Genomic DNA, 27987 nt, shown 5'->3' on the forward strand with positions numbered 1-27987 from the left:
ATGATTTCCCCAACCCAATGATATCCATAATAATTTACCACTATTTATGGTCCTATAAATAAAGAAAATTATCAATACATAATTGATCTAAATAAACAGAGCAACACATACCTTGACTTCCCCCCTACCCGCTTCCTGTGGTTGGTACTTCCCGGAACTATAAATAGGTGCTGAGCCTCTGGGGAATTATTTTGCCTGAACACCCTGGGGAGAAGAAACAGGCACAGGTGAGTTGTTGCCATATTTAAATGAACATTTCTCTTTAGCTTGGCAATATATATACTCTGTTGTTCTGTCAAATAACTAATTAGACATTTATCACACTCAGGTCTGTTCAATCAGTCACTCACTGCTCATTGCGATTTGTTTGTTCCCAGGGAGAACAAAAGGAACGTCCCAGTGTCCCAGGAGTGCACATGGCTCCCAGCATCCACAGTCTAGTAATAAATATATCCAATAAAAGTGTGTGTTCTCCTTGGAACTTTTATGACACCACATCTCAAATACTGTCCGCAGCATTGGTAACGGCGGTGCATCGTTACAAGCCGTTACTGATTTTGTTTTTTTTTGTTTTGTGAGGTCAAAATAAAAAATTTAAAAAAGCCTGATTCTTAAGTTCTTATGGAAGGTAATACTTAAAAAAAACCCAAAAAAAAACAAGCACATGTCCATGTCAGAAGTGTCTATACTCTTTCAAACTGCAACACAGTGGTGAATAGCTTGCTTTAAATATGGGAATAAGCACGATCCATGATTGTATAAGAGTTATCAGAAATATGTGTTTTAAGAATTATAAAGAGAGCGTGAGAGAGAAGTACAAACTCAGTTTACTTCCTCACCTCCATGTACCTGCTCATGAATTTGTGAAGTGATTCAGGCATCGTTTCAGCAGTCGACGAGCATTTCAGGTGACGCACAACTGTCATTGGTCTGTTTACTTCTCCAGAGGTCCACAAAATTGTTGTGAATACTGGGAACATCACAAGTCCCTCACAGCTTGCAGAAATACTGTTTTTTAGCAGACAAGGAACCACAATCACTGACCTCTGCTCCTATTCTAACCTTTACAAGTGGATTACAGTGCCGGCAGTAATCATCAGCTAATCATAAGGTTTTTTTGGTGTTTTTTTTTTTTAATAGCAACAGCACGTGAGCATTACAGCCAAGCCTGCTAATTCACTGTGAGTAAATAGCATGCGATGAGAGACTCTGCTGAAAGTGTTGCAAAAAGTAAATGTTGCATCGGAGAGAAGTATCACTTTGATGTATTTTTTAATCAGTGCTGTAATAAAAGCGCAGTGGGTGAATGATTGAGTCAGAGGAGGGTGGAGGGACCGGAGTGCTTGCTGCTCTCCCTCCCAAACAAATTAACACAATTTTGCATAATGTGCAAATGCAGAGATGTAATTTTGCACACACACCCAGGTACGCACACACGCCTCCTCGTTCACTAGCACAGATCTGACCTATGAGTCATTCTGGCTGTTCTTCCAGAGGCCCCACCCTCCCTCCCTTCCCCCCTCCCTAACCCACTGGATGTCACAGATGGATGCAGCAGACAGCCGCAGTCTTAATGCTGCTTCCTGTCTCTCTCTGGGCACTTAGCAACCGCTGAGGCGGCAACCCTGAGGGCAACTTTAACCAGCAATTAAAGGAGCAATTCGTCTTCGCTCATCATCACATTCAAGGGGCAGGACTGGATAAACCAAAACAAAAGCTTTGCAATTTTACCCACAACCACTGAATGTGAACGTGGACTTCAATCCATCACATATCCAGCCTGCACGAAGGACCGATGTGTGGAATCAGCTGTATTTGGTTGGAATTAGAATCACTCATTGGTTTAGGTGACTTAGGTTTTAATAGGAAGTTGAAACTGATCTCTCTGTTTCCTGAACTGATCTTCTGTGGTTTGGTTATTGCTGACTGTGAGCATGCCTCTGGGCCAAACACTGGATCTGTACAAAAGACTTGAAATGCAAAAATTTAAAAATTAAACATAGAAACTGGAAGTGAAAATGCAATACACACTATTACAGGCCTTTTCTTTTGGTGTATACATTTACTCATTTAAAAATGTACACAATATTTAGCATAATGTCATGGACTGCAAAATGTATGTAACCTGCTGGTTAATTGCAGTTCGGGCATTTATAGCTGTCTGTCTTGCAGGGACTTGCTATTCATCTTCGTCTGCCATCAGTACATATCAGAGGGGATAAAATGCATGCATGGTTCCAGTCCCAATGTCCACCCTCCCCGACTTATGGAGTTTGAGGTCCGCCCTTTAGAGGGTCTGTGCAAACACTAATACAGGCCGAGTTATCAGACTGTATTCACAGCGAAGAAGACTGAAGCTGTGAGTGATAGTCAACGCAGGCAGGCTACCATTTCAGCTCTTGTGAACTCTAACGCTCGAGCACTACAGCTGTGCACACGTGTGATGTCAAGTACTGTAAATCCGTGAGGGTTTTGGGTGGACATTGGGATTGGGCCATGGTCCTGGCCTCGAACCATAGTGGGACACTTACCTGTTTTTATGTCTCAGTGAAAAAAACAAACAACTAAATTGAATTAGTCTATGAACATACCGTATGCTTTTTAATTATGTTACAATATACTTGCATGATGAATAATAAAATAAATGATCACAGTTTGGCTACAACATGACATGACACAAAATATTTGGTGCCCTTGTTGCTGTCATTGTCTGTTCAACATGAATCTACTGTACAAAATAAAAACATAAAGCAAGCTACTCATACAGTATATGTAGTGGAGTTAAAAAAACAACAACAATATTTACCTCTGAAATGTAACGGAGTGGAAGTGTAGAGTCGCTTCAAGTAAAGTACAAGTACCTCAAAATTATACAGTACTTCAGTAACGTATTTAGTTACTTTGGTTTTACCGTAATATCTCTACAGCTTCTTATGAGCTGGAAAAACGTGGACAGTTATCAAGTGTTTTATGTATCAGCTGGATGCAGCCGTTACTCCTGTACGACAGACACTCAGTGCCCAAAAGGAAGCGTCACACTGTGTGTGAATGTCACATGTTACGACAGGTTATTGGTCCTTGGCAGGTCCAGAAGATGGACTGTCACACTGGAAACTTCAGAGTGGGTCAGTGAGGATGGAAGCTGCTGCAGACTGATCCCTTCAAACGATTACGGAAATTCGAAGTTGAATTTATTGCCATTTTTGCTTTGTTATATTTGACAGAAAAGAGAAAGCGAGTGGACAATGACATGCAGAAAATGTCCAGTCATGGAGATGTTAAGCTGCTCCACCATGGGGACACCCTGTAAACATTTAGAGTGGGAATAACTGTGGCATTCAGGGACCAGAACCTAACAAATGTTAACACAACTTGCATAGTCATGTATTTTCATCACATAATCAAATAAACAGCTTTTCGATATATTATGCAGTCTGTGGCACTGCATGGAGCGTTTTTAGGACTGTCAGACATCTGTCTGAGGCTACGGTGCTTTTTTTTTTAGTTATTGTTGCTTATGTTGTTGAATTAGTATTTGTGAATACACCATATTGTGACAGTGGACAAGAGATGTACTGTATTACAAAGTGGCTGAAAATGTCCACCTTAGCAAATATTGTATTCAATCTCTCTATAAGAACTGTTTGCATAATATTTATATTTGGTAAATTGTCCGTGTTATCAATAAAACTTGTATGATTTAAAATATTACTCATTAACAATGAATATTTTGTGAATTGTGGGTGTTTGAACCTCCTGCACATCCTCATCCGTCAACAGCTGGCTGGAGCCCAGCGGGGTGAAAGCTCAGCTTTCAGGTGGTGATGTTGACTTTCACTGAGAGCTCTGCCTCCTGAAGCTGTGATCCATCTGATAAGAAGTGAGGTGGAAATATTAACTAAAGGTGGTTGGATCTTGTATGTGGGACAACACACCTGCCAGCCGGAGGGGTAACCAACGGTTACTGGAAGTGGCAATTTGCTTTCATGAGGTGAGTGTTGTCATTGTGACTGAAACGTTTTCTTTTTTTAATTCTTCTGAAGTGAGGACAATGAGGGAGTGGAGGGATTTTAAAGGAAACCAACAGGTATCCATGAGTTGCATATAAAAATGGACTTAGATTCCAGGGCTGAAATCTGAATCATTTTGTGCAAGTGCCACAAGGGCCACTAGGGGCCGGCTCCAATAGAAAAGCATAAAGCATAAATGCATAAAGCATAAATTCCTCAAATAAAAAGCCAAGTCAGTAAAAAAAAATTCCACAAGTCATTCTGTAATCTCGCTCCTTCTGATCCGTTCTCTGGTGGTCTTTCAGAAAATAATTCCATCATTGATTAGCTATTAGGCCTCAAAGACAGATGTGCTTGGGGGCATAACGGTTTTGATTGACCTGCCTGGGACGCAGTTGGTTTGCAGTAATAAATCTCCGTAGGACGCTGCTGATTTCCATGTATCAGTTTTCTTTGACTTAATTGCCAAAATTTGGCGCATACATAAGAAAACATTAGCATATTCAATAAAAAACAAACGGTAACCAACAACGACGTCCCCCGTTGGTTTGTGAACGGCCGTTATGAAGCCTCGAGTTCGGATTTTGGGCGGCGCCATCTTCCTAGTTCAGAGTGGTTTGGAAGAAGAAGAAAGAGTGACTTTAACTAGCAAAATGGAGATAACTCATGGAGACATTTTATTCACTTTGTATTTTATGAGACTATTTCAGTGGGAGTCTATGGAGCCGGAGTCCTTTTGGAGCCAACCTCTAGTGGCACTCGGTTTTGTAGTTTAAGGACGTCCACATTGGCCTCATTCTTCCGACTCAGAGGCTACGTCCACTTTTATATACGGTCAATGGTAAGAACACATGCATGTTCTTTATTTCTTTTGCAGGTGGGAGATCTTATTCTTATAGAGATGAGAGATTCCTGCTCGCTGCTCTCACACTGACAACATTTTTGAATCAGTACATCAAATTCATGTTTATTCCCGACAGATCTTCCTCAGAGTATGAATTTTTTGTTCAAATGACAACACATGAATCAACTGAAACTCTCCACGAGCACAGCAGGATTACAGTTCCCGTGCATTAGTTTCTGGCTACAAGGGAATCTGTATAACAGGCAGTAAAAGGCCAGAGAGTAGGACACTGATTGCATCTCTTCAGACCTGAGTAAAGAAAAAAGCTGATAATAAATGATTCAAGAGATATGTGCAGTGGGAGCTCCAGGATCAGGAGGAGAATCAATAACAGGAAGCAACAGATACTAGATCTGAAGACAAATTTTTTTAAAGGGGAATAAAAAAGGAAGGTTGTAGATGCTGCAAATTAAGAAGTGCAACAAAGCTGAAATGGGTAAATTAATCCCCAAAATTCAGCGGACAATAATAATAGTAATAAATAAAATAACAAAATAAAATAACACAAATAGTGATTGAGATTTGTTGCTTCTGCGGTCTCAGACAGTTTGGAGTTTGGTGCAGAGAGATCTGCTTTACGTTATGTTGGCTGCTATCTGCAGCTCTGTGGTGACATCCTCACCATTCCTCCCCCGACATCCACTCCCACACGTTCAGAGGTTTCCCTCCATTGATGCTGCACATTCAGATTTGTCCCTGTGCTCACAAGCAGACGGATCACCGTTAGCGCAAAAGCTCATCATGAAGATCACGTTCTTTTTTCTTTTTTTTTTACATTTTCTGTTTGTGATCAACAGCCAACTAAACATGGCAACTTTTTTTGACGGGAAGATTTGGAAAAAAAACCTGTACATTTGCTACAAATAATATAGATCCTGGTGTCCTGCCAGGTGAGATTCACTCTTCTGAAATGTGGTGCAATGTTAAAACAGAATTGCAAAATGTTTTTTCTTTTAGAAAAGTGTTTTTTTTTTTTTTTTTAAATCCAGAGCTAAAAAAAAGTACAAAAAACAGGAATGCCAAAATTGGAAAACAAATTAGACCAGAATAGACAATCTAGAGGAAGAAATTGGTTCTCATCTCATATTCTGTTTATTAGAGAGAGCACACATGAACATGATCGGCTGTGAATGTCATGGGCCTAACATGGGGACTACATGATAACCTCACTGACATGAAATAACTGTTATGTTTGTATTAGCTGCTTTATGAATGGAGTTTTCTGTCTGACACAGAACAGCTGTTGTCAACATCATAGAACCGTGATGCTCCAATGTAACGTGGAGTCAACAGGTCCAAGCATACATGGATTACTTTGTAAAGTGAATATTTCTACACCCCAACACACTCCTGGATAATGTGACATGTTTATGTTATGGACCCCAGGTTTTAAGCCAGTATGTTATTGTGGCGTGGTGGGCCAGTCGAAAGACTGCAATACCTATGAGCCCTACACACCGATGCAATGGAGAAGAAGCCAGAATCAGAACAGCAGGGGAATCAAAACACACTGTTGTTGCACCACAGCGAAAATAGCAAGCATTTTTTTCATTTTGTAATGTTTCCTTCCTGTATGAAATCCGCACGCGGTGCATTTAGGTGTGAATGGAAATCTGAATGTGCAGGTACGAGGCTGTGATTGGTGGGGCAACGGCTGGCTTTGGTTCCTAGACAATGACAACCCACACTTTGTCACGCACATGGGGGGTTCCTCTCCCGGTCCCCCTGCTGTCCTGTCACCCGTAGACTGTCTATGAATCAAGGTGCAATGGTTCACACCATCAATGTACCTTCTACTTACTTCCATCCTTATATGTTTCTGGTTCAGCAATGTTAAAGTGGAGCTCAGATGGTGTCTCACAGGTATCCACTCCTGCTCAGGAGCAGAGGGGGATTTCCCTGCAAGCGTACCATCAAGTCTGGGAGCTCAAACTGAGGCTTCGGTTTTATCCCTGCAGATACACACAAAACGGTCAACCATAAAAGGTCAACCTCTCCTCTCCATCTCCTTCTCTTCCTTATAAATGTTACATTAGCAATGCAAGATGGTTTATTCAGAAAACTTCCACACTCTTTAGCCCTCTGCTCCTTTACAAGTGTCCCCGCTGCTTTCTGATGTGTCACAGCAGCAGGAGGATGTTTCTCAGAGATGCTGGTGGGGTAGCTGAGGCGGGAGGGGCAGGTTTATTTTTGTCTTTCAGGAGGAGGTAAACAACAAATATTCCCTTACGTGCCGACCACACAGAATCTGCTCTGTGACTTTAACATGGAGGAATGAGGCGGAGGCCTTATTCAAAAGCAGCAACATCAAAGTCCAGGACCATGAAAAGGCAATATGACACTGCAATGTATTTCATAACCAAAGTGTGGACAGGATTTTTTTTTCTATATAGTCCTCAACAAAAGTCAGTGAACCTAACAGTGTAACTCGGCAGCAATAATTTGAGAATAGATGCTAATACTTTAAGATGCAGCGGACTAGAAACTCTCTTCCTTATAATCTCCTCAGAAACTTTCTTTATCTGTTTTTTTTTTTTTTTTTTTGTAATCTTCCCCCCATTTCTTGGTCTTATCAGCTGCCTTGGGCAAGAAAAGCAGAGAGAAAAAGAGCCGTGGAGTACATCAGAGAAGAAAGATCATGCGCAATTGTGCCATTACTGTGGTAAAGCCATGTTGCTGTATGATGTGCTGTGACAAGGCTGATCAAGAGTGGCCGAAAATAGACACAAGTGAGTAGGTGGTGAATACTGGAAAAAACATTGTCTTATAGGAACCATGAGACACTTTGTCCTTTCTAGAAGTTTTAGTTACAGTATGATGGTACAACATCCCCAACAAGCCAAACTACCCAGAATGAGAGGTGAGATAAAATACATAAATAGACAAACTATATTTTCATGAATAAAATGTGCAAAATATAAACAGATCAATAATTAATGTCTCTTCTCATTGTCTGTAAATTTGTCAGCATTGACTCAAACACTGCTATCAAACACTGCCAGTTACCTCCGGGTACCTCGAGCAACACCAATGTCAAAGTCACTCTGATCAACCAAGTAAAGACTGCTGCTGTAAATAAAGCACGCAGACAGCGGTGGGAATCTTTGTCGTTCTCCCCGTTTCATTTTGCTCTGATTATTTGTCATGCAAAGAGAATTATTACAGTTTTTCACAGCTGTTGACACACTACAAATGTAACAGGAAACACAATTACTGAAACCTGATAATAATGTACAATATCACTACTTTGAGTCTGCAAAACTGCAAGCACAATGTCTGCTTCACATTCGGCTTTCCTCTGGAAAGCATTGAATGCCTAGCTTTAATTACCAGTCAGAAACACCCACTCCTCAGCTGTAAACACTAGTAGCTTAATTATTCACTCAGAAATTGCAGCTTTCACTCTATAAAAAGGCCACAGAAGAGCTCTCCTGCTTTGGAGGGAAAACGGAGGTCAATAATGACGAAAGAGCTGGAAGTCAAGGAGTGAGAGGAAGAGGAGGAAGAGGAGGAGAGACAGTCATCTCAGATGAGATCAGGGCCGTGTTGGATGAGTATGAGTATTCAGAAGTTAAAATAAATATATCAAAAGGGTCAGTTGCAACCAGAAGAACATCATCTGCATATAACGCCACTTTATGGGCAGAGCCACTGTATGACCCCACAGGAAAGCTGTCATCACCAGGCAGAGCAGCAGAGGGCTGAGCGGTGAACCCTGATGTGTCCCTCTTCCTAATTCAAAGTGTGAAGACACCACTTCTCATTTCTGGATGTACATGTGATTGATGCAACCGTGTAGTGGCTCAGGTTGGGCTGAACTCTCTTCTCAGCCTCCCTCATCTCATCTGAGGCGACTGTCTGCCCTCCTCTTCCTCCTCTTCCTCTCACTCCTTGACTTCCAGCTCTTGCGTCATTATTGACCTCCATTTTTCCTCCAAAACAGGAGAGCTCATCTGTAGCCTTTCTATAGTACTAAAGCTGCGATTTCTGAGTGAACAATTAAGCATCTAGTGTCTACAGCTGGGAGGAGTGGGTGTTTCTGACTGGTAATTAAAACCCGGCAGTTTAATTGGCATTTTTTTTTAAAGGCACACAGGGAGATTTTCATTTTGAATGTTGTGCCTGTCGTGGAGAACTGCGACCAGAGCTTTCCAAAAAGTTTGATTTGGAATGGACAACTGAGGATTTTACTGGCGTTTTGGAGCTTTAAACAGCTCTATTATCTGCGTGTTATACCTGTAAACATGTGTTCAAACCCCTCCTGTATCATTTGCTTCCTGTTGTAATTCTTTATACGTGCTGGCGGTCCTGCCAATTTCATTTAAAATTTCATAAACAGACCAAGCCGTTAGATTGTTTCCGCTGTATTCTCCTCACAAAGCATCAGTAGACGAGTGACTCATGCTCCTGCAGTGGGTCTTTTCTTTTCATCTGAACAACAAAGACAACACCAAAATGATGTGGGACACAATAACATAAATTGTGTTTTTGGGGCTAAGCTCTTCAAAATTAGTACTCTGTGGTCTTTTAATGGCTAACAAAAACAACATTTCATGAATTTCAGGCTCTCTGTTCTTTGTTTGATCCCTTTCTCTCACTCTCTCAGTAGCACACACACTCGGTCTCCTGCAGTCATGTGTAAACCTCCCAGACAGATGTGAGAGCTGTAAACATGCCGTTTTCAGAAGCGGGTGACTTCATTGTTTTCATCGTTTCAGAGAAATGTGAGAAATGCGGTGGGGGACATTTTGTAAATCTGCCCTGGCGTGCTATAAATGCCTCGGAGAGACTCTGACAGTCTGGTGCCACATCTCGCGTTTCACAAAAAGCAAAAAAAAAAATTGATGCATCACACCCATTCCACACACAGACACACACACACACACACACACACACACACACACACACACACACACACACACGACCAGAAGAGAGGCTGACGTCAAACCTCCATTCACAACCACTCCCTCGACCTCCCTCTCTCACTCGGTCTCTACATTGTTCCTGCCAAGCGTCTGACAAGCCGAGTTAAGGAGCAGAATTATTGGCTGTCAGGCCCTGTGGTGAGGAATGGGGAGCAGCCGGTCAGTCGCCAGGGAACAAACACACGGAGGGAAAAGGTGAGAAGCTCTCGACCAGGAGAGGTGAGCGCTGGTGTGTAAAGATCACTTAGTTAAAGGTACTCATGTGCTTTGATGGGTCTGAGACCCCAAAACATGAGGATTTACTCATTTCAAAATGACACACACCACCGTTAGTATTTTAAAAACATGTCCTCTGAGTCATTTGCTTAGCATGAGCAATGGGATCCTGCGTGAGCACATTTTTTTTGCAAGAATTTAAAAGGGTTTTGGTTACTTTATAGAAGAGGAACTGAGTATCTGTTGTGCTGTTTGAAGTGGGCGGGCTCAGCTGATGAAAGCTGCTGTCACTGTACTTCTGTGCACCAATTAGGATTCAACAACTTCTGAACTGTCCATTAAATCTTATTAATCACACCCAGTCATGACGAGGCAGAATGGATTATTCTGTTTGGGATTTTGTTTTATTTTTCCACAAATTTAGTTGCTGATGGCATCATTAGGGGTTATTCATCACACTTGAGAAAGCCTTGCAGGATTTAAGGCGTCTAAAGGCTGCAGAGATAAAGAGCGCATTTTTGACCTGACTTGCAGAGGTACAGTCATATCCACATGCTTAGTAAATCGGTTCTGCTCCAAAATCCAGACAATCATGGCTCCAGTCGCTGATGGCGTGATGAGCATCTGATTAAAGGGCTGTTCGGTTAGTGCACCTTTTACTGCATGATGTACCCATAATCCCAGAACTGCACACCGTCATCAGGGATTTCACCAGTCCATCATTAAAAATGTTCAAATATGAAGAATAAACAACTTTTATCACAACAATCCCCACTCGTGGTCCACTTACTCATGCCTTCCAGAGCTTTTAACTATATCCAAAGGTCTTCATCAGCACATAACAATTGCCAGATAAATATGTTTAAATACAAGTTTGTAACTTTTAGGATTTCACATCTGTGTTGGTTCAAAAATGAACCATTAAATGTCCACACTCTGGCTTTCAACCACATTACATGGTCTTCATCAGTAGATGTATACATGTTTTGATTTCTTACTTTTTTTTTTTTACATATTTATTCCACTATTGAAAAAAAACACACGATAAGAAAAGCCTGAAGAAAGCTATTTGTTTGAGCGGATATTTCCAAGATCAAGAAAGAACTTAACAAACTCAACAGAAGCTTTAGAGGGTTTAGTTTCATGAGCTCGGAGATGGTGCTGAATCATTTCCATCCTCTCAATCGAGGTCACAAAATGAATGTACCGTCTACATTTTCATCAGTGTGCAGTGTTTAAAGAATATTTTTTTTTTCAACCCTGAGAGCGGACTGGGAGCCAAACAAAGAGCCAAACAGTGCAGCACTTCCTGTGCTGGGAAAAGTTTTAAATCCACTATCACAAAAAAACAAAACAAAGTGACCCCAAACAGTCACACCACAGAGCTGTACGAGAAGGGGGGAAATTTGCTAATTGCCTGTGAAGAAAGTTGTCATTTGACCCGAGAAAGCCCTTCGTCTGTTGTAGCGGACAGGCGGGAGTGGAAACGGGGTTGGATCTGAACTGTAATTGGTTTCTGTTTACCAGTAATCCTGCCTCGGACACAACCACAAGCAATTAGCCAGACAGCTCGCGCTTTATCAGTACAAAACTGACGCAGTGTTTGTGTGTGTGTGTGTGTGTGTGTGTGTGTGTGTGTGTGTGTGTGTGTGTGTGTGTGTGTGTGTGTGTGTGTGTGTGTGTGTGTGTGTGTCACGAGGGAGAGTGTAATTAGGCTGAAGAAGACATGAGATTAAAATCAGCTCCTTTGTCCTGGTTTCTTTTGCTCTGTTGGCCCTGTAACATCGGCCATGACAAGATTAGACTTTATTCTAATGAAGGATGCTTTCGCTGCGGTCCTTCAACAAAAGCAAGAAAAAAAAAAAGGAGATCAAAGCAAAAATATTTAATGTGACTCATGTCATGAATGTGGTAGGACTGAGCCTTTATAGTTCCTTAATGAGTAAATGTGTGACTCATCAGTCTTTTTTTCCTCACTGTGGCCAATAAAGCACTTCTTTTGTCTTTTGGTTGTTTTAAAAGCTCCAAACCAGAAATAGTGACAGAAATTTCACCAAAAACATGGACCTCTTTATTCACATTTTGTTTAGGCTACTTTGTATTTCACCAGTCAGGGGGCTTGTGAGTCATTGAGGGAAGAATTGAAAACCTCTTTTTTTCTGCACACACACACACAGAACTATTTATAAACTGCAACTGTGACAAAGCTGAAAACAAGAAAAGCTCCACTGAATATCAGACAAGCAGGTCAGTGGAGGATAGCTGGAGCTCATCAAATGCAGCAACAAAGGGGATTTATGAATGAAACTGCAAGCAAGGCACACACACACACACACACACACACACACACACACACACACACTGATCCATACCAGACAAGATTTGACATGCAGCCAAAAATAGAGACATGAACAGTGTACCCGCTGACGGCAATAGTGCTCTCTCCTCCCTCTCTCTCTCTCTCTCTCTCTCTCTCTCTCTCTCTCACACACACACACACACACACACACACACACACACACACACACACACACACACACACACACACACACACACACACACACACACCTCCGCAGTTCCTCTGTCACCCCGCCCGTCTTGAGCTTTGGCGGAGTCCGTATGTGAGTCATCGGTGGACTTTAACTGTCTCTGTCCCTCTGTGCTGCAGCAGAGACACAACAGCAGTCAATGACAACAGCCACTCAGCAGTCTGTCACATCGGTAAACGAGCACAATATACCGTCATTGGAGAAAAACAGAACGAATCAAAAAGACATAGTACATTAAGACTTTACCACAACAAGTGAACATCATTGAAGGTACTTTTAGAGCAGAACAAACCCTCATGAGGAGAATTAAGTGAGTGCAAGCAGCCTGCCTTCAGTTACCACCACGTCTGAAGACTTTAAAGGCGTCCGCAACATGCTGCCGTGTTAAACAGGCTTTTAAACCCGACATGTTGAAGACTATTTCAACCAGTCACTGCAGCTTAAACAGGACTTTGTTTATTTCATTATCAGTTGGACAAAAGCCGTAATGCGGCCACTGCTGGGTCGCAGCTGGTTTCAGTTCATAGTCAAAGAGAGAAGCAGCTTTTCTCCGGCTGGCTCAAATTAATTGCTAGCGTGCGCGTTGTGTAAATGTGCGTGTGCGTGTCTGCGCGTGTGTGTGTGTGTGTGCGCGCGCGCGCGCGAGAGAGTGTGTGTTGCGTAGCTTCCTCGCTCTCTGACGCACGAGTCAGGTGGTTTCTCTAATAGCACGAGACGCTGTCCGCGGTGCTGAAATCAGACTCGCAGCGAGGCAGAGAGATGCTCAGTTCACTCACGAGCCTCGGTACAAACTAATCCCAAAGGTAAGACTTCGCCCGAAGCACCCCGCGCTCCTCCAAACACCTTTCCCCTTCCTCGTTCTTACGAGCGGACGTGTTTTTGTTGTTGTTGTTGTTGTTGTTGTTGTTGTTGTTGTTTTGCTTTCAGTTACTTAAGGCGGCTTTTGTTTCCGTCGCTGTTCGCCAACCTGATGCGCAGCGGGAGACGTGGAGACGGAGAGGTCGCTGCCCGCAGCGCGTCTTTGTTCTCGTTCCGCTTCATTTCAAACGGTTCGCGCTCCGCAGCTTGACATGAACACTTTCAGTGTTTCTCATAAAAGAAAATGACTCACTGGGCTCCGAAGTCCGGCGAGTTCAATTCACGTCGGAAAAACGAAGGAAAAATAGCAGCAAATGCTTTTTGTCTCGTCGCTTCTGGTCTGTTCATTGTTCTTATTCGTCTCCTATTTGGGGGGGAAAAAAAGTTCCTCTCTCAAACCTTCATTTTCGTATTTGGCTTTTTCATTTAAAAAACAAAAAACAAATAAACAAACAAACAAAACCAAAAAAACCCATGTCGATGCTTCTATTTCATCAGAGCCTGTAAGCGGACTTCATCAGGAGGACCTCTGGTGTCAACACGACGTGATTCAGCAGGACGTACGACTCGGGGGGGGGAAATGAAATAAATGCTGTTTGGAGATTTATTTATTTTTTGGATAGATTTTCAGGTTAAAGGAGATGTTTCTCTGGAAAACCAGCCTTACCGGGTTACCTTGACGACGGGGCCGTGACTCACGGACAGCGGCAATTTGACGACTAATGAGATTTGCACGGGAGCTGAATACCGCTGCTGTTCCTGCTGCTGGCAAACAGGCGGCATGACTCCAGTCTGATCCTTAAACACCAGCAACAGGCGGGGAACCGGAGAGGGGGGGTGGGGGGGACAGGATTTTACAGGCACGGCTGTCCATTGTTATTATTATTATTATTCAACAAAGATAAAAAGTCATGCAACTGAAAAAAAGTGTCAAAATAAAATTAAAACAAGAAATCAAGCTGTGTGAAAAGAGTTCATGTCAATAATTTAAAAAAATAAAAAAAAATACTTCCAAAGGATTATCTACTGAATGTGGTCAGATGATTCGATGTGTTGTTTGACCCGGTGCGAAAGAGCAGATCCGCAGCCTCAAATTCAACACATAGTGTCTCGGTGATTTGCGCCGTTCTAACCAGACCAGACATTTAAAGTGACGGTGAGAACGGAGGACATTTAAGAAATGCCACAGCGGTAACCACCGAGAACCTGTTAGCTTAACGTGCGAAGGTCAGCGCTGACACGTGCCTCTTTGTCTTTCGTCCGCAGGCGTCACCATGCCGTCGCTCCCCGAGACCGCCACGACGGGCAGAGCGTTCCTCGTCTGCTCCGCCAACCTCTTGGTCCTCCTCTGCCTCGGTTCCTCCGGCGTTCACGGGGCTTCGCTCAGAGAGCACAGACTCCGGGGAGGTGAATCTGACTCCCAGAGAGGAAATGTCCACCAGGCGCCGAATGCGGACATGCTGAAAGCCTTGGAGTACATCGAGAGTCTCCACCAAAGAACCGGCGTGGACTCCCGGCAGCACGGCCCCCTCGCTGCAGAGTCCGACACCGGCCACGCGGACGACGTAGCGAAGCTGCGTGCCATGCTGAGGCTGGTTTCTAACCCTACGCAGGGCAAAGACGAGGAGGAGGAGGAGGAGGAGGAGGAGGAAGGGCGGGAGGATAAGAGTGAAGAGCTGCTCCAGGCCGTGCTCAGCACTCTCCGGCAGACGGAAAAGACCTCCACGCCAGCTCGGCTTCGCTCCGCCGCAGAGGCGGCGGGCGCGAAGGACGGCGCGGTGCAGCAGAAGCAGCGCGGCATCACGCCTCACAAGAAGCTGCCCCTGATGTTTGAGGACGAGGAGGAAGGCGAGGGGGATGAGGAAGAGGAGCGGGAAGGGCCGGAGCACGACGGCCCCTTCAAACGCACCAACGAGAACGTGGAGGAGAAGTACACGCCTCAGAACCTGGCCACGCTGCAGTCCGTGTTTCAAGAACTCGACAAGCTGACCGGCTCAAAGACCTTCCATAAGCGCCAGGACGAGGAGGATGACATGGAGGAGGAGGAGGAGGAGGATGAGGATGAAGATGATGACATGTTCAACGTGAGGAATGCCGCGTACGATGACGTCGGCGGGGATCTTGCAGACTGGGGTCCGCTAGAAGAACAGGAGGAGGAGGAGGAGGAGGAGGAAGAGGAGAGGGGCAACAAGCACGAGGTCGACCGAGGGCTCGATTATATCGACGACAACGATGAAGAAGCTGATGAGGACCGTGATGAGGAAGATGATGAAAGCTACCCGGTCAAAAGGTCAAATGATCCGGATGATGTGGCCAACCTGGTGGACTTCTACCTCCTGAAAGTGCTGGAGAAAACAGAAGAGGAAGAGCAGAAAAGAGAGATAGAAGAGGAAGAGGAGCAAAAGAGGGCTGAGAGGAGAGTGGCCCAGAGTCAGTACGGAGAGAGCATCGATCCAAGAGTCATCTACCAGCTCATTCAGATCTCCCAAAAGTACCAGATCCCACCGGAGGACCTGGTGGACATGCTCAAAACCGGAGACAAGACAAACCAAGAGAAGTCGCGAAAGAGCAACGAATTAGCCCGAGCAGAAAACAAGCCGTCTCGGGTCTCCTCGACGAAGACGCGCAAGATTCCCGAAGCGAAACTCTACAACAGACGCCCGCTGTACGGGCAAAAGAGCCCAGAAGAGCTGAGGACGGAAGAGATCCTCAAAATCCTGGGTCTGGGAGGCGCGGAGGACCCGTCTCCCGTCAGGAAGCAGAGGCAGCACAAGGGCTCGCCGCCACGACTGCGCACGCAGCCCGCGGCGCGTCAGGGGGAACCCGCCGCCGCGCACGGGCGCCGCCTTCCCTTCGGAGACGACTACGACGACACCCCGGACGAGGACCAACTGGCGGCGTACCTCGCGGCTCAGATGCTGGCACGGTATCCCAAACCCGCCTACGGCGAGGCCAGCCAAAAGCGGGACGAGGCGGACGGACGGAGCCCCGTCGAAAAGGCGATAGAGCGGTATTTTGATCGGATGGACGCGGATAAGAGCCCGAACGAAAAGAGACAGCGGGAGGCCGACGAGAGGGGCGGCGACGCACAACTGCAAGGCTTCGAGAACGAGGCAGTGATGAAACTGCTGAGCTACCTGAACCCAGAAACTGAAGAAAGTGACACCAAAACTGCCCCGGGAATATAAATAAGGCTGTAGATACATATACATATATAAATATATATTGTTTTGGTGGAAGGACGAGGGTGAAAATAAAGTATTTTGAAGAATAAAAATCGCAGTCAACTTTAGTTCTTCTGTAGATTTACAAAAGCTCATATTTATTAGCAGAAATATTCAGACATTCATTTTAATGTTTTTTTTTTTTAATGAGAGTTGGTTTGCTCAACAACACTTAAACAAGCAGTACATGTGTCTAACACGCACACGCACACGCGCACACACACACACACACACACACACACACACACACACACACAACACACACGTGTTGAAAATCAGTGTTGGATCCCTTAGATTCACTTGTGTTTTTTGGTAATTCTTTCTTAAATGTGGTCATATGTGACATACCTGAGGTAAATAAAGCATTGACTTTATTTTTTCCTTACTGTGTAGTGTTTCTCCATTTTTATCACCATCACACAATGCATCAGTTTAAACAGAAGTATGTCTTGCCTGCTGACGCTTAAAAAAAGCATACCAAGTGTAAAAAAAAAAAAAAAAAAAAAAAAAAAAGCTTCTAAAAAGTAAAAGCTCTTTTCAATCATACAACCCTGAGATCAATAAATATGAGGCACTTACCAATGGAAACACAATTGCAATTCTTCAAAATCAAGTAGAAAAACCAGCAGGATTGTAGTTCTTTGACCTCGGCATTATGCCGACTGAGTCATTGTGTTAGTCACCGCGTGAAAATATTGCTGAGTAATAAACCTTTCGCTTTAAGCCTTGAAGTGCGAAACCCCCTCGTCTTCTCTCGGCTCAGTAGGCAGGTCTGCTCATGTATTCTTCCATTGTCTGCGGTGACAGAAGAGGCGCTGCGTTTTATACGAGTCGTGAGAAAACGTGCGTTAGCCGAGGGTTTTTTTTGTTTTGTTTTGTTTGTTGTTGAAGCTCACTGTACCTCTTGGAGCGTGTCCGCCTCCTCCATGATCACACCCACGGCAAATTTGGACGTTTCTAAGATTTCTCCAGCCATCAGGAGCTCGTCCAGGATGTAGTAGGCCTTCTCGAAGTTGAAAATGATGTCGAGCTCGCACACCTGAAACACAAACGTACCACCCAGTGGCTTAGAAATGACTTCCTTAATCAAATTAGTGAGAGAACGATGATTGGCTTCTTCGCTGTCCTGCCACAGAAGCACAGACCCTGATTAAATATTAGAAAGAAATTGTAAAGTGATCAGTGAAATAAGTGCAAGAGAAATTTGGAGATATTTTTGAATAAAAGGTCTTTTTTTTATTCCCCCTGTCCTTTTTAAATTTGCAGCTTCCCAACTGCTGTTGTCAAGTTGAGTCAGTTATAATTTCTAGGGGCCAATGTCAATAAGTCCAACAAACATCCTCTCATTCTGATTGTTTTTGTAAATCAAGTGAAGCCCGGAGCCTCGAGGTGGTTTTGGAGCGAGGGCACCTCGTGGACAGCAGAGGGAGTCTCTCAGGAGAGACGTTTGTCTTCACTACTGATAATGTAAAGTAAAGTAGAGGCTGTTGTATGGACAAATAATTAATGACAATGCTGTATCACACAGGGGTAATCATATCAAATATGCCTTCATGGGATCAGTTGACAAATACTGCAGGGTATAAACACCTTATAAAAGTTCTTATATCTGCCTACGACTACAATATATTACAAGAATCCAAATCATGAACCTTTATTTAAAGTTTAAATGTCTTATAAGTGCTATGTGGGAGGGCTTGAACTAAAGTGTGACTTGCAGATTCATATAAGGCTGAAGAACATGTTTGCAGTGAACTGTTCAACTTCTAAATCTGACAGTTTCTTTATAGGTTTTCGTTCTGAGCCGTCATTTCTGAATTCTGTCCACGTCAGATTTTACACTTTTCTTGTGTTTCATTTGCAGTTTTAATTTGTATAATTTTTTTGGGGGTGGTTTTAAAAACCAAAAACGGTATAGTTTCACGTCTCCTCTTTTAGATTTCTTCCAAGAACAGGCTGTTTTGTGTCCGTCTTCAAGGTACATTGAGATCATTGACCCCTCTCTTCTGATTGGCTGACTCTTTTCTAACCCAGGCCAATCACGGCCTTTCTTTGGTCTGATAGGTTGCTAACTCCGCGGTGGGATGACCGCTCAGTGTTCCACATAATAGATTGGACAGTGGGCCGGGCTGAGGGCGGACTGGGACACGAGTGTGACTTTGTGACATCACAAAGTCCAAACAGCACAGCTGCTGAATACCGGCTGTGTGCATTTCTCCATGGACTCAGTGTTTTGACACTGTCACAGTGTTTAATGCATATTCAAAACATAAATGGAAATCTGAAATTATACACTGTGGGACCTTCAAGATTTATATTGATCACCTTTATTCTGAGACACACAGGATGATCCGGTGACTCAGATGACAGACCATCTATGTTAACTTTGGTCTAAATGTGAGTGGCAGAAGAATAACTTATATATTGTATTTCTGAATTTATCTATTAGTTGGAAGTTTTAAAATTATCCTCAATCAAATGACTTATTAAGAATTCAACTCCCTCACTCAGCTGTTCGAACAAGACAGATTGGACCTTTAACGTCGTTATGAGCGCAAAGAGCCTGTTGAACTCACATTATTTCAAGTGTCAATCAAGCAATCCAAGTCATGCTGAGCAGGTTTAATTAGCTTGAATAATTGAGGACACAGAATCGGAAAAACACGGATGATGATTAAAATAACTGTCTCTCAACAACCTGTGATCTCTTCTTAGCCGATGACATTCAGCTATACTTACGTTGCCAAAGTATTTATCCAACAACTCAACATATCTGTGCAGCACTTCGAGGGCGAGCAGCTCGTTTTCTTGGTCGTCCAGACCCGCACAGAAATACAGGCTGGCATACCTGCGGGTGAGAAGGATAGAGGTCAAATGATAAGGCAAAGTCATCCTGCGTCAATGAGCCTGCAAGTTTAAGGCCATCTGTGTGTCCTTGACCTTCATTCAGCCAAAAACGTGTGACCTTGTGCACTGGAGAGGCTCTGTGAGGAGACTGGACATTTCACAGCTATGAGAACAGTGGAGCACTTTACTTGAGTATTTCCATTTGATGCAACTTTATTTTATATTTAAAAAAAAACAACAACAACAACAAAAAAACTTTGCACTATTGTTCAGTTTAATTTAATTATTCTATTTTATTTTATTCTATTTTATTGTATATACTGTGCATTTTTATATTTAATATTTTTTTTACTGTTTTATTGCTTTCTTGCATCTATAAATGCTGCTGTGGCGAAAACATTTCCCCTTGGGGATTAATAAAGTAACTACCTACCTGCCTTGTACTTCCACACAGATTAAACGCTTCCGTAGTATCAGTAGTATGAAATGAGCTCTGCCATTACAACATTAAAATGCTGCTCACTCGTACATTTCAGTGAAGCAATATTCCACTACTTTATACATGATAAATAAAACACTGCAAACTCAGCCAGTCTGCATAATGACTACTTCTACTTTTGATACTTTGAGTATATTTTGCTGAAAGGACTTATTTTATTTACGCAAGATTTTGAATGCAGGAGTTGTTGTTTTTTTAAATTTCATTGTGGTATTTCTGCTTTTACTTAAAAAAAAAAAAAAAAGATCCGACTTTTCTCTTCTGTTGTATTCACACACCCAGACAGTGGACTCTGCTTTCTTTTTCTTTTTTTCTTTCTTTCTCAAGTGAATAATTAAAGTCTTTGCACCAAGCTGTCTGTTGGGCATTTGGGATTCTTTCTTTGTTTTACAGCGACAGTGTTATGTCTGTAACAAACTCAACATATTGTAGTATGAATGGAACTGTAATTGCTTACGATCTGTTTTGACTTTTAGTATGTCCTGCAGCTACCCTAAACACAAGTCTGGAGTTTGTGTAAAATGGGGACACACTACTTCAACCAAATGGGCCTTGAACTTTGACCCTCTCGGTCATATCCGCAGCGTGGTCTGAACACACTAACATTTCACAGTACAACATTACGACACGAATTGGCTTTCACAGCAATGATTTTAAGGAACCATTACAAGCACTCGAAGAAGAAAAGGTCCCCATGCAAATTTCGGGGGAAAAAAATTATTTTAGAGGAGAAACATGTACGAAAAAATGCTGCACTGAACACAAGCGCAAATACATGTTTGTATATAATTATAGATGCACTCATCTGTTCTGTTGCTGAATGGGTTTGTTATGGATTTCCTGGCATATAAACTGTATCATTACTCAAAGAAGAATTTGACGGTCTCGATACAAATTGACCATTAAAAAAAAACTTCAGAAAGGTACAAAGTGTTTGTATTTTTTTTTTTCTTGCGGTTGTTGTAATTTGCCATCAGGCCGGCTTCCATTATATTATAAAGGCGTTCATCTGGTTTTATTCACTTCACAAACTCTGCGTTTTACTGCGAGGCCCGGAGAGAGCACATATGCATTGCGCCAACCCCTACAATGGTTCTGCCAGTGATCTAGGTCATTCTGTGTGTTTATCCACACCTTTACTACTTGAGACTGCCCCCCTCCCCCCACCCCCCTCCTCCCTTTATTGAGAATAGGCGTGTCAGCGCCCTGTGTGCATTTTGAAGCGCAAGCGAAGAAAACGCACAAGTTAACCACGAAGTATCATCAGAGCGCAGCTGCGCCTGCGTGAGGAGCCACCTTTTGTAAACGATCTTGAGGTCCCTCCACTGGAGGAAGTTGCAGGTACGCGGCGGCCGGGACAACACCAGCATCACCATGTCCCGGATCACCTTCTTCTTCTCCCGGTCCGTTTGTGGCGTGAACCATTTCTGCAGTCGCAGCTTCCCCTGACGACTGAACAGCAACAGGAAGCGGATCTGGAGAGGGCACGAAGCGGAAGGAAAGGGGAAGGGAACCGGTGAAATGGTCGGCTGGCAAACAAGCGAGGGTGACTAACAGAGGAGGCCGTCAAATGACACACGCGTGTCCAGACGCACACGGCGATACCAGCTCCTCGAGTCAAGGCTGCCACAAGTTTCCGTAACTGTAATTAGATTTCACAACCAGAGACATGAATGCAGGTCACCGGGGGGAAACGCAACACGTCGAAATCGCCTCCGGGTGCAATAAACACAGTAAAATACTCCGCTGGTGTTGTGCAACGGCAATTACGGAGAGCTCTTTGCCCCGAGGTGGAGCTGCGAGCAGCGCTGCTTCAGTCTGCAGCAAGATCAACCAGGACATGGCGAGAAAGACAGGCGTGAAAAGAGATCTCAATGTTGATTTGTTTTTTTTTCTTTTTTCTGGATTTCCTGATTTGCCATACGGAATTGACGGTTCAATTAAATATCAAAAGGAGATGGACCCAACATCACAGATTTGCATTCATTTGCTTGTCTGACCTCGTTGCTGCCAGTCTCTCTGGCTCAAGGCTCAGTCATCCTAACAGAAGAGAAACGAGTCGGGGAAACTGAAGCATACATTGTTTTACTGTCATTTTAACATGTGAAAAAGTTAGGAACTCTGCCAATATCAACTTCGTGACTTCTGATCAAGGGAGTCCTCTCTGTAAACTGATTGGCATTTCTAAAATAATTAAAAAATAAAAAAGTAAAACAACCCCCTCATCTGCCAGCAGAGCTTTCGCTTAAAATTAATAATAATAATTTATTTTTTTTAAAAGCATTTTGAAATTATAGCACATATTACATTGGATGGACTGCACAATATATTGCCTCCAAGTGCATAAACACCACTAAACTACGACCAGTAATTTAAAAAAACAAGCTCGGACACTCACCATTTTTTTTCGCAAACAAGTCCAGAAGCCGCTGAATGGGAAACCCTGCAGGTTTACAACAACCCTTATCTCACAGCCCAATAAGTCTCACTGTGTCTCGAGGTTTTGAGATGCAGCGACATTGTTAACCTTCCCAGAAGTCAGTGCGCTCGCACCTTCTCCAGTCAGAGCCGCGCCCTGCTGCGACCCGGCGGCTGATTGGCTGCCGAGAAGCAAACAGGTGAGTCAGTGGCTGCTGGAGGATATTTAACAGAGTCAGAGGCTCGTTTGGCTCACACGGGGATATACGACTGAGCATGCGTGAAAATACATTTATATTTGAGCCTTGAATTTCATTTGCAATATGTCCACTTGTGTTCAAAATAAAAACATCTTTCACCCCCCAAACTGTGAAGTCAAAAGTATGAATAAAAAGTCAAAATGTTCAATTACTGGGTCAGAATTATAAGATAGAATTTAAGATTATGACGTGTCAATCATTAACATATTATATTTAATATGGTCAACATTTGTACTTATCTGTACCGTAAACTGGTGTCAATTTCATTTTCTTGTCACATTATTTTCGTGTGTATTTTTTTATTTTCTTTCATGTTAAGTCAGCCTTATATTTCAATTAATAGATTTTAGTGTATTGGTACTTAATTATGAAGTTATTTTGAATTCAACATTAATTAAACACTAGTTTAAAATTGCAGTAAACTAGTCTAAACTAACTAGCTATCTGACTAATACAAATGTTGGCTAAATGAACGAGGAAGCAGTTTCATTTACGTCTGCTTGTCTCTCACAAGTTTGTCTAATGGAATTTAAGTTTATACTTTATACCAAATATTTCACAGCAACCCCCATTACTATTATTATGTGGGAGAGATGTAAATACCAATACATAAACCCTTAAAAAAAATCATGTAAGAACAGGCGAAAATGTGTGAATTTTACAACGTAAGGAAAGTCATGGAATCCTCCAGATGAATGTGATATGTTCATGTTGGTCTGTAGGTGCACTCAGATGAACTGTGATGAACTTTGCTTGCTGCCGCTGGGGGGGCCGGACGAGTCGTCGTCCCCCCCCCCCCTCCCTCTTCCCCCCTCCCCCTCCCCCCCTGATGTTAATTCAACGCAGCTCCACGTGGTTCTGGTCCGGAGTAAAAGCGGAGGAGTGAGTCCTGCACAGCGAGAGGCTTCCAGAGCAGCACCATGTCTCTGTACCGCAACTCCGCCTGGTTCGTGAAGGGAGTCACCGAGTTCACAAGGTAAGACATCTGTCCTGCTGTGTGTGTGTGTGTGTGTGTGTGTGTGTGTGTGTGTGTGTGTGTGTGTGTGTGTGTGTGTGTGTGTGTGTGTGTGTGTGTGTGTGTGTGTGTGTGCTTGTAAAGCTGGAGGGAGCCTGTGACCTGCTGCTGTGTGCAGCCTCACTGGAGTGTGTGTTTGTGTGTTACTTCATTAGATCATTATTTTTAGATCAGCACACAGTAATAACTCAGGTGATGGTAAACTCATCATAACCACGGTATAATTCAACAAACTCACTTCGACTAATAACTCCCTTTTTTTTTTTTTGGGGGGGGGGGGGGTACTACAAATGTTATCGTCCAATATTACACTGAAGGTCATTTTCTGTTCTTTGCCCCATAATTATATTATATTAAAATATATTTAATTGTATTTCTGATTATTATAGGAGTAAACATAATGTTAAGAAACTATTCTTATATTATATTACCCAACATTCATATCTCAACATCTAACACATTTGAAAAGGTTACCAACAAAGACCAAAACCTTTATTTTAAAATATATTAATTAAAACTAGCTTCTCTTGAAAATGATATCTTTGCTGCCATTTGATTATTTTCTTATTTTAAATGTCACAGATTGATCAATTGGAAGCCGTATTAGGGATTTGGACTGCTCCATTACGGATTAAATAATATGATTATCAAAAATAAAATAGAAAGGAAATAAGGAACCCCAACTAAACTGTTGAAATGCCTTTTCAGTGAGAGACTTTCGAAAAAAATGAAAATACAGTAAATCTTCTTGATTCAAGTTGACTGCATTTTAAGCAGAGCTGAGATGAGTGGTCAATTCATCCACTAGTCAATCCATGAAAATAAATCTGCAACTCTTGACATTTATTATGTTTTTCAAGAAGAAGTGCCAAAAATGTTGTGATTCCAACTTGTAAAGTCTGAAGATTTACTGCCGGTTTCTGGTTTATTTCAGTATAAAGTGAATATTTTGAATTTTTGGACTGTTGTTCAGACAAAACAAGACATGCGAAGATGTGGCGGGTTTGTGGGAAACTGATATGGATTACACACAATTTTCTGACATTTAAAAGACCAATTCATCAATAGATTAGTTCAAAAGAATAATTGTCAGATTGTAACAGCAACATAAATAATCATGTAATATTATGAGCAAACCAAATAGTGACTATATGTAACATCACTGTGTGAGGTTAGGTTAGGTCGAAGGTCACGTAAGGACTGAATCTTTGAAAGGGATCAGACATATTTTGATGCATGTGAAAGTGCAGCTGCAGATGTTCGTGTCCCCTGCTGGTTCATGAACATCACCGAAGGGACGTGTCAGTTTACCTCTTGAATATCACGGATTTATGAATCAAAGCACAGTTCAGAGTGACTCAGCAGGAGGTACGTACGACAATAACGGGGCTCTGACTGCTCTATCCGTCCCATCTGATCTATTGCAGCCCAAAAGGCGCCTTTCCTCATCAGTATACAACACGCCAAGTTGTCTGAAGAGGTGCTTTTGTGATTGTTTCCCTTCATCCCCTTTGTTCTGTGTTATCTTTTCTCCCAGAGAGCTGCCCAGCAACCCGCTCTGACCCTGCACTAATGGCTCTCTGCATGACACCATCGAACAGAGCGGGCATTTAACCTCAGTCGCACCCCGCCCGCCTGTTCCCTTTACCCCTCCCTCCCCCCTTCAGCCGCCTTCAACAATGGCATCTAAAACAAAGGGGGGAATTGAGGTCTCTCACGCACACACACACACACACACACACACATAAACCGATGGTGTTGTCACCACCGGTAGTCTCACCCCAAAGCCCTCCTCAATAGAGGCGATGCCAGGCACACTCTCTCCTTCATTGTGTCTGTACAGTAAAGCTGTGAGAAGACGTACAGTAAGCAGGCTGACCTCGAACACTGACCCTCTCTCACACACACACACACACACACACACACACACACACACACACACACACACACACACACACACACACACACACACACACACACACACTACTGTGTACTGAGGCAGAGACAATAGATGCACAGAAGCAGCAGAGAGGCTGCTGTTATGGATATAATGCAGTAGATGCTGATGTCTTGCAGGACTGCCTACCTGTCGGCCGCCAAGCAGTTTGTGGAGAAGGACCTGGAGGTGTCGATGGCTGGACGCTCCTTCATGATAACAGGCGCCAACAGTGGCATCGGGAAAGCCACCGCCATGGCCGTCGCTAAGAAAGGTACCACTCCTACGATCCCGTTTGTCAGCAAATCAACTCGGATATGAGGACGACAAAACAACACGGGTTGAGATCGATGTCCTCAAAGTCTAGTATAAATACAAACGGTGATAGAAGTAGTTGTAGTTGTAGTAAAGGAAATGTCTGTTATTTATGTCAAGATGCAGACAAAAAAAAAAAATTAAAACAAAAAAGGGAAAGATAGAAACCATTTATAGAACATACTGTATATTTGCACTTGTACAAATACATACATATTCAGACATACAGGCAAATTGATCTGGCATGTTTACTAATTACACATTAACCATCTTCATATTAGCAACAAACAGCACACTCATGTACATATACATATACACATGTACACATATATATACACATGTACACTGACCAGTCATAACAATGTTCAGTGTGGGGTTACACTGAGAGGTGTTCCTAATATTTTGTCCCTCCCATTGAAATTAATTGGGTAGACTGAAATATTAGGAACACCGCCTAGTGTTATCATATTTATATTTATGTATTATAAATTATATTATTATATTGTAATATTATATTATATAATGTATTATATTATATTATAATATTATATCATGTTAAATTAAATTATATATTATATTAAATTATATTACATTACATTATATTACATTACATTAAATTATATTATATTACATTATATTGTATTATATTATATTATATTATATTATATTATATTATATTATATTATATTATATTATATTATATTATAGCTGAGCTGTCATGTTAAACTTCATGCTTCACCTGTCAGTGGTTTTAATTGTATGGCTAATAAGTGTACATAAACATGTAACACAAACACTTACTTGTATACGTGTTCTCACATAAGCCCCAAAATGTACATATAGCAACAGTTATACTCATATACACTATAATCTATGTTGTACTACAAATGGTGCTGTATGTGTACAGGTGACAGTTGGCCTCATATATAATACTAAAACTATATTTTTCTTAAAGTAGACAGATTAGATAGATGCTGTTAAGGCAGGAATACGTCATTAACACTCAAAGTAAAACACAAAACACCTGCTGCTGTTGTCCAAAAAGATATTAATCTCATGTAGATCAGCATAATATGGAGGTTTCAACAAACCAACTCAAAGTTCATGAAAAATACCTCTCATCGGTCAAAGTCTTAACATTTTCCTCACTATGATGAAATAGAAATCTTTACAGCTTTGTTTCAAGGCCTCTGACTTTTGTCCTCTTACCCAAGATCACGTAACACACATCGACACATGCTGAATGGCCCAGATTGAGTCACAACACCATTAATTAATAAAAATACTGTGACAGACTTTTTGTCTCTCGTTCTCTGAGTCTAAATTAAAAGGATGAAAGACAGATGATTAGCATATGCCAATTAGTTTAATCTCACAGTGCATTCAAATTATAAATCATACTTTCAAACCAAGGATTTTATAGTTAAATCATTGTAGCTGAATTTTAGAAACCATTTGGGTACCATCAGTCCAGTCCTTTCTGATTAGATAAATCCTAAACTCCTCTCGTCTGTTGATGTTGTGTTCAGATTGTATTTACCTCCGCCGCTACAATGACGTGATCCCTGTCACAGGTGCAACAATCCACATGGTGTGCAGGAACAAGGACAAGGCCGAGGAGGCGAGGGCCGACATCGTCAAGGAGACGGGGAATAAAGTACAGTGTGAATCACTTTTCACCCGACTAAAAGAACAACGCAGTCGACCTACAAACTCACTGGTTCTCTCAGATGTGAAATTTGTCATTATTCTGCGTGGCTGGTGTCTTTACAGGAGGTCTACGTCCACATCCTGGACCTGTCCGAGACCAAGAAGGTGTGGGAGTTTGCCGAGTCCTTCAAGAGGAAGTACAAGGCCCTCAACGTACTGGTGGGTGATACGCTACCATGATGTCACTGCTACGCTCTGGCACCTGCTTCATTTGTCCTCTCTGATGTGTTTTGATTGAATAAGAGTAAGAAAATCTGTCCTGCATCATCATGCCAGATCCGTCAGGTCTTACTTTTAACTG

General features: G+C 42.5%; 3 protein-coding genes across 5 annotated transcripts in view; 2 read left to right on the forward strand and 1 right to left on the reverse strand.

Moving 5' to 3' along the window:
* Window positions 1–1906: 1906 nt before the first annotated feature.
* Window positions 1907–21874, reverse strand: ap1s3a (adaptor related protein complex 1 subunit sigma 3a). Its single transcript, XM_069690612.1, has 5 exons — window positions 21803–21874; window positions 21329–21561; window positions 19426–19534; window positions 17588–17725; window positions 1907–1958 (listed from the first exon to the last, which is right to left on the reverse strand). The coding sequence occupies exons 1-5, from the start codon at window positions 21872–21874 to the stop codon at window positions 1917–1919; spliced, it is 594 nt and encodes a 197-aa protein (XP_069546713.1). The 3' UTR covers window positions 1907–1916.
* On the forward strand, window positions 13302–17071 carry scg2a (secretogranin II a). Of its 2 annotated transcripts, none has more exons than XM_069692292.1 (2): window positions 13302–13407; window positions 14729–17071. In XM_069692292.1, exon 2 carries the CDS (start codon window positions 14737–14739, stop codon window positions 16648–16650), a length of 1914 nt encoding a protein of 637 aa, XP_069548393.1. In that variant the 5' UTR covers window positions 13302–13407; window positions 14729–14736; the 3' UTR covers window positions 16651–17071. The 2 variants fall into 2 exon arrangements, with proteins under 2 accessions (XP_069548393.1, XP_069548306.1); XM_069692205.1 differs by lacking the exon at window positions 13302–13407 and adding an exon at window positions 13559–13653.
* A 1701-nt stretch (window positions 21875–23575) lies between the features above and the next one.
* dhrs12la (dehydrogenase/reductase 12-like a) overlaps window positions 23576–27987 on the forward strand; it is a 9699-nt gene continuing 5287 nt past the window's right edge. For both annotated transcript variants that reach the window (XM_069697698.1, XM_069697781.1), the window contains exons 1-4: window positions 23576–23686; window positions 25802–25935; window positions 27551–27633; window positions 27750–27845. In XM_069697698.1, the coding sequence (XP_069553799.1) occupies window positions 23631–23686; window positions 25802–25935; window positions 27551–27633; window positions 27750–27845 (369 nt within the window). In that variant the 5' untranslated portion in view covers window positions 23576–23630. The remainder of the gene's footprint in view (window positions 23687–25801; window positions 25936–27550; window positions 27634–27749; window positions 27846–27987) is intronic.

The sequence above is a fragment of the Brachyistius frenatus genome, unplaced genomic scaffold (genome assembly GCF_029030835.1).
Source record: "Brachyistius frenatus isolate BFR_SWC_R1_liver_20210118 unplaced genomic scaffold, ASM2903083v1 Contig_1, whole genome shotgun sequence".
Taxonomy (NCBI): Eukaryota; Metazoa; Chordata; class Actinopteri; family Embiotocidae; genus Brachyistius; species Brachyistius frenatus.

What these genes read in the sequence shown, in the direction of transcription:
- scg2a (XM_069692205.1), top strand. Translation starts at nt 13,575, where the DNA reads ATGCGCAGCGGGAGACGTGGAGACGGAGAGGTCGCTGCCCGCAGCGCG. An exon ending in GTTCCGCTTCATTTCAAACG is followed by an intron (nt 13,654 to 14,728) that starts GTTCGCGCTCCG and finishes TTTCGTCCGCAG; the next exon opens with GCGTCACCATGCCGTCGCTC.
- ap1s3a (XM_069690612.1), bottom strand. Translation starts at nt 21,874, where the DNA reads ATGTCCTGGTTGATCTTGCTGCAGACTGAAGCAGCGCTGCTCGCAGCT. An exon ending in CTCGGGGCAAAGAGCTCTCC is followed by an intron (nt 21,562 to 21,802) that starts GTAATTGCCGTT and finishes CTTGTTTGCCAG; the next exon opens with CCGACCATTTCACCGGTTCC. An exon ending in CTCAAGATCGTTTACAAAAG is followed by an intron (nt 19,535 to 21,328) that starts GTGGCTCCTCAC and finishes TCTCACCCGCAG; the next exon opens with GTATGCCAGCCTGTATTTCT.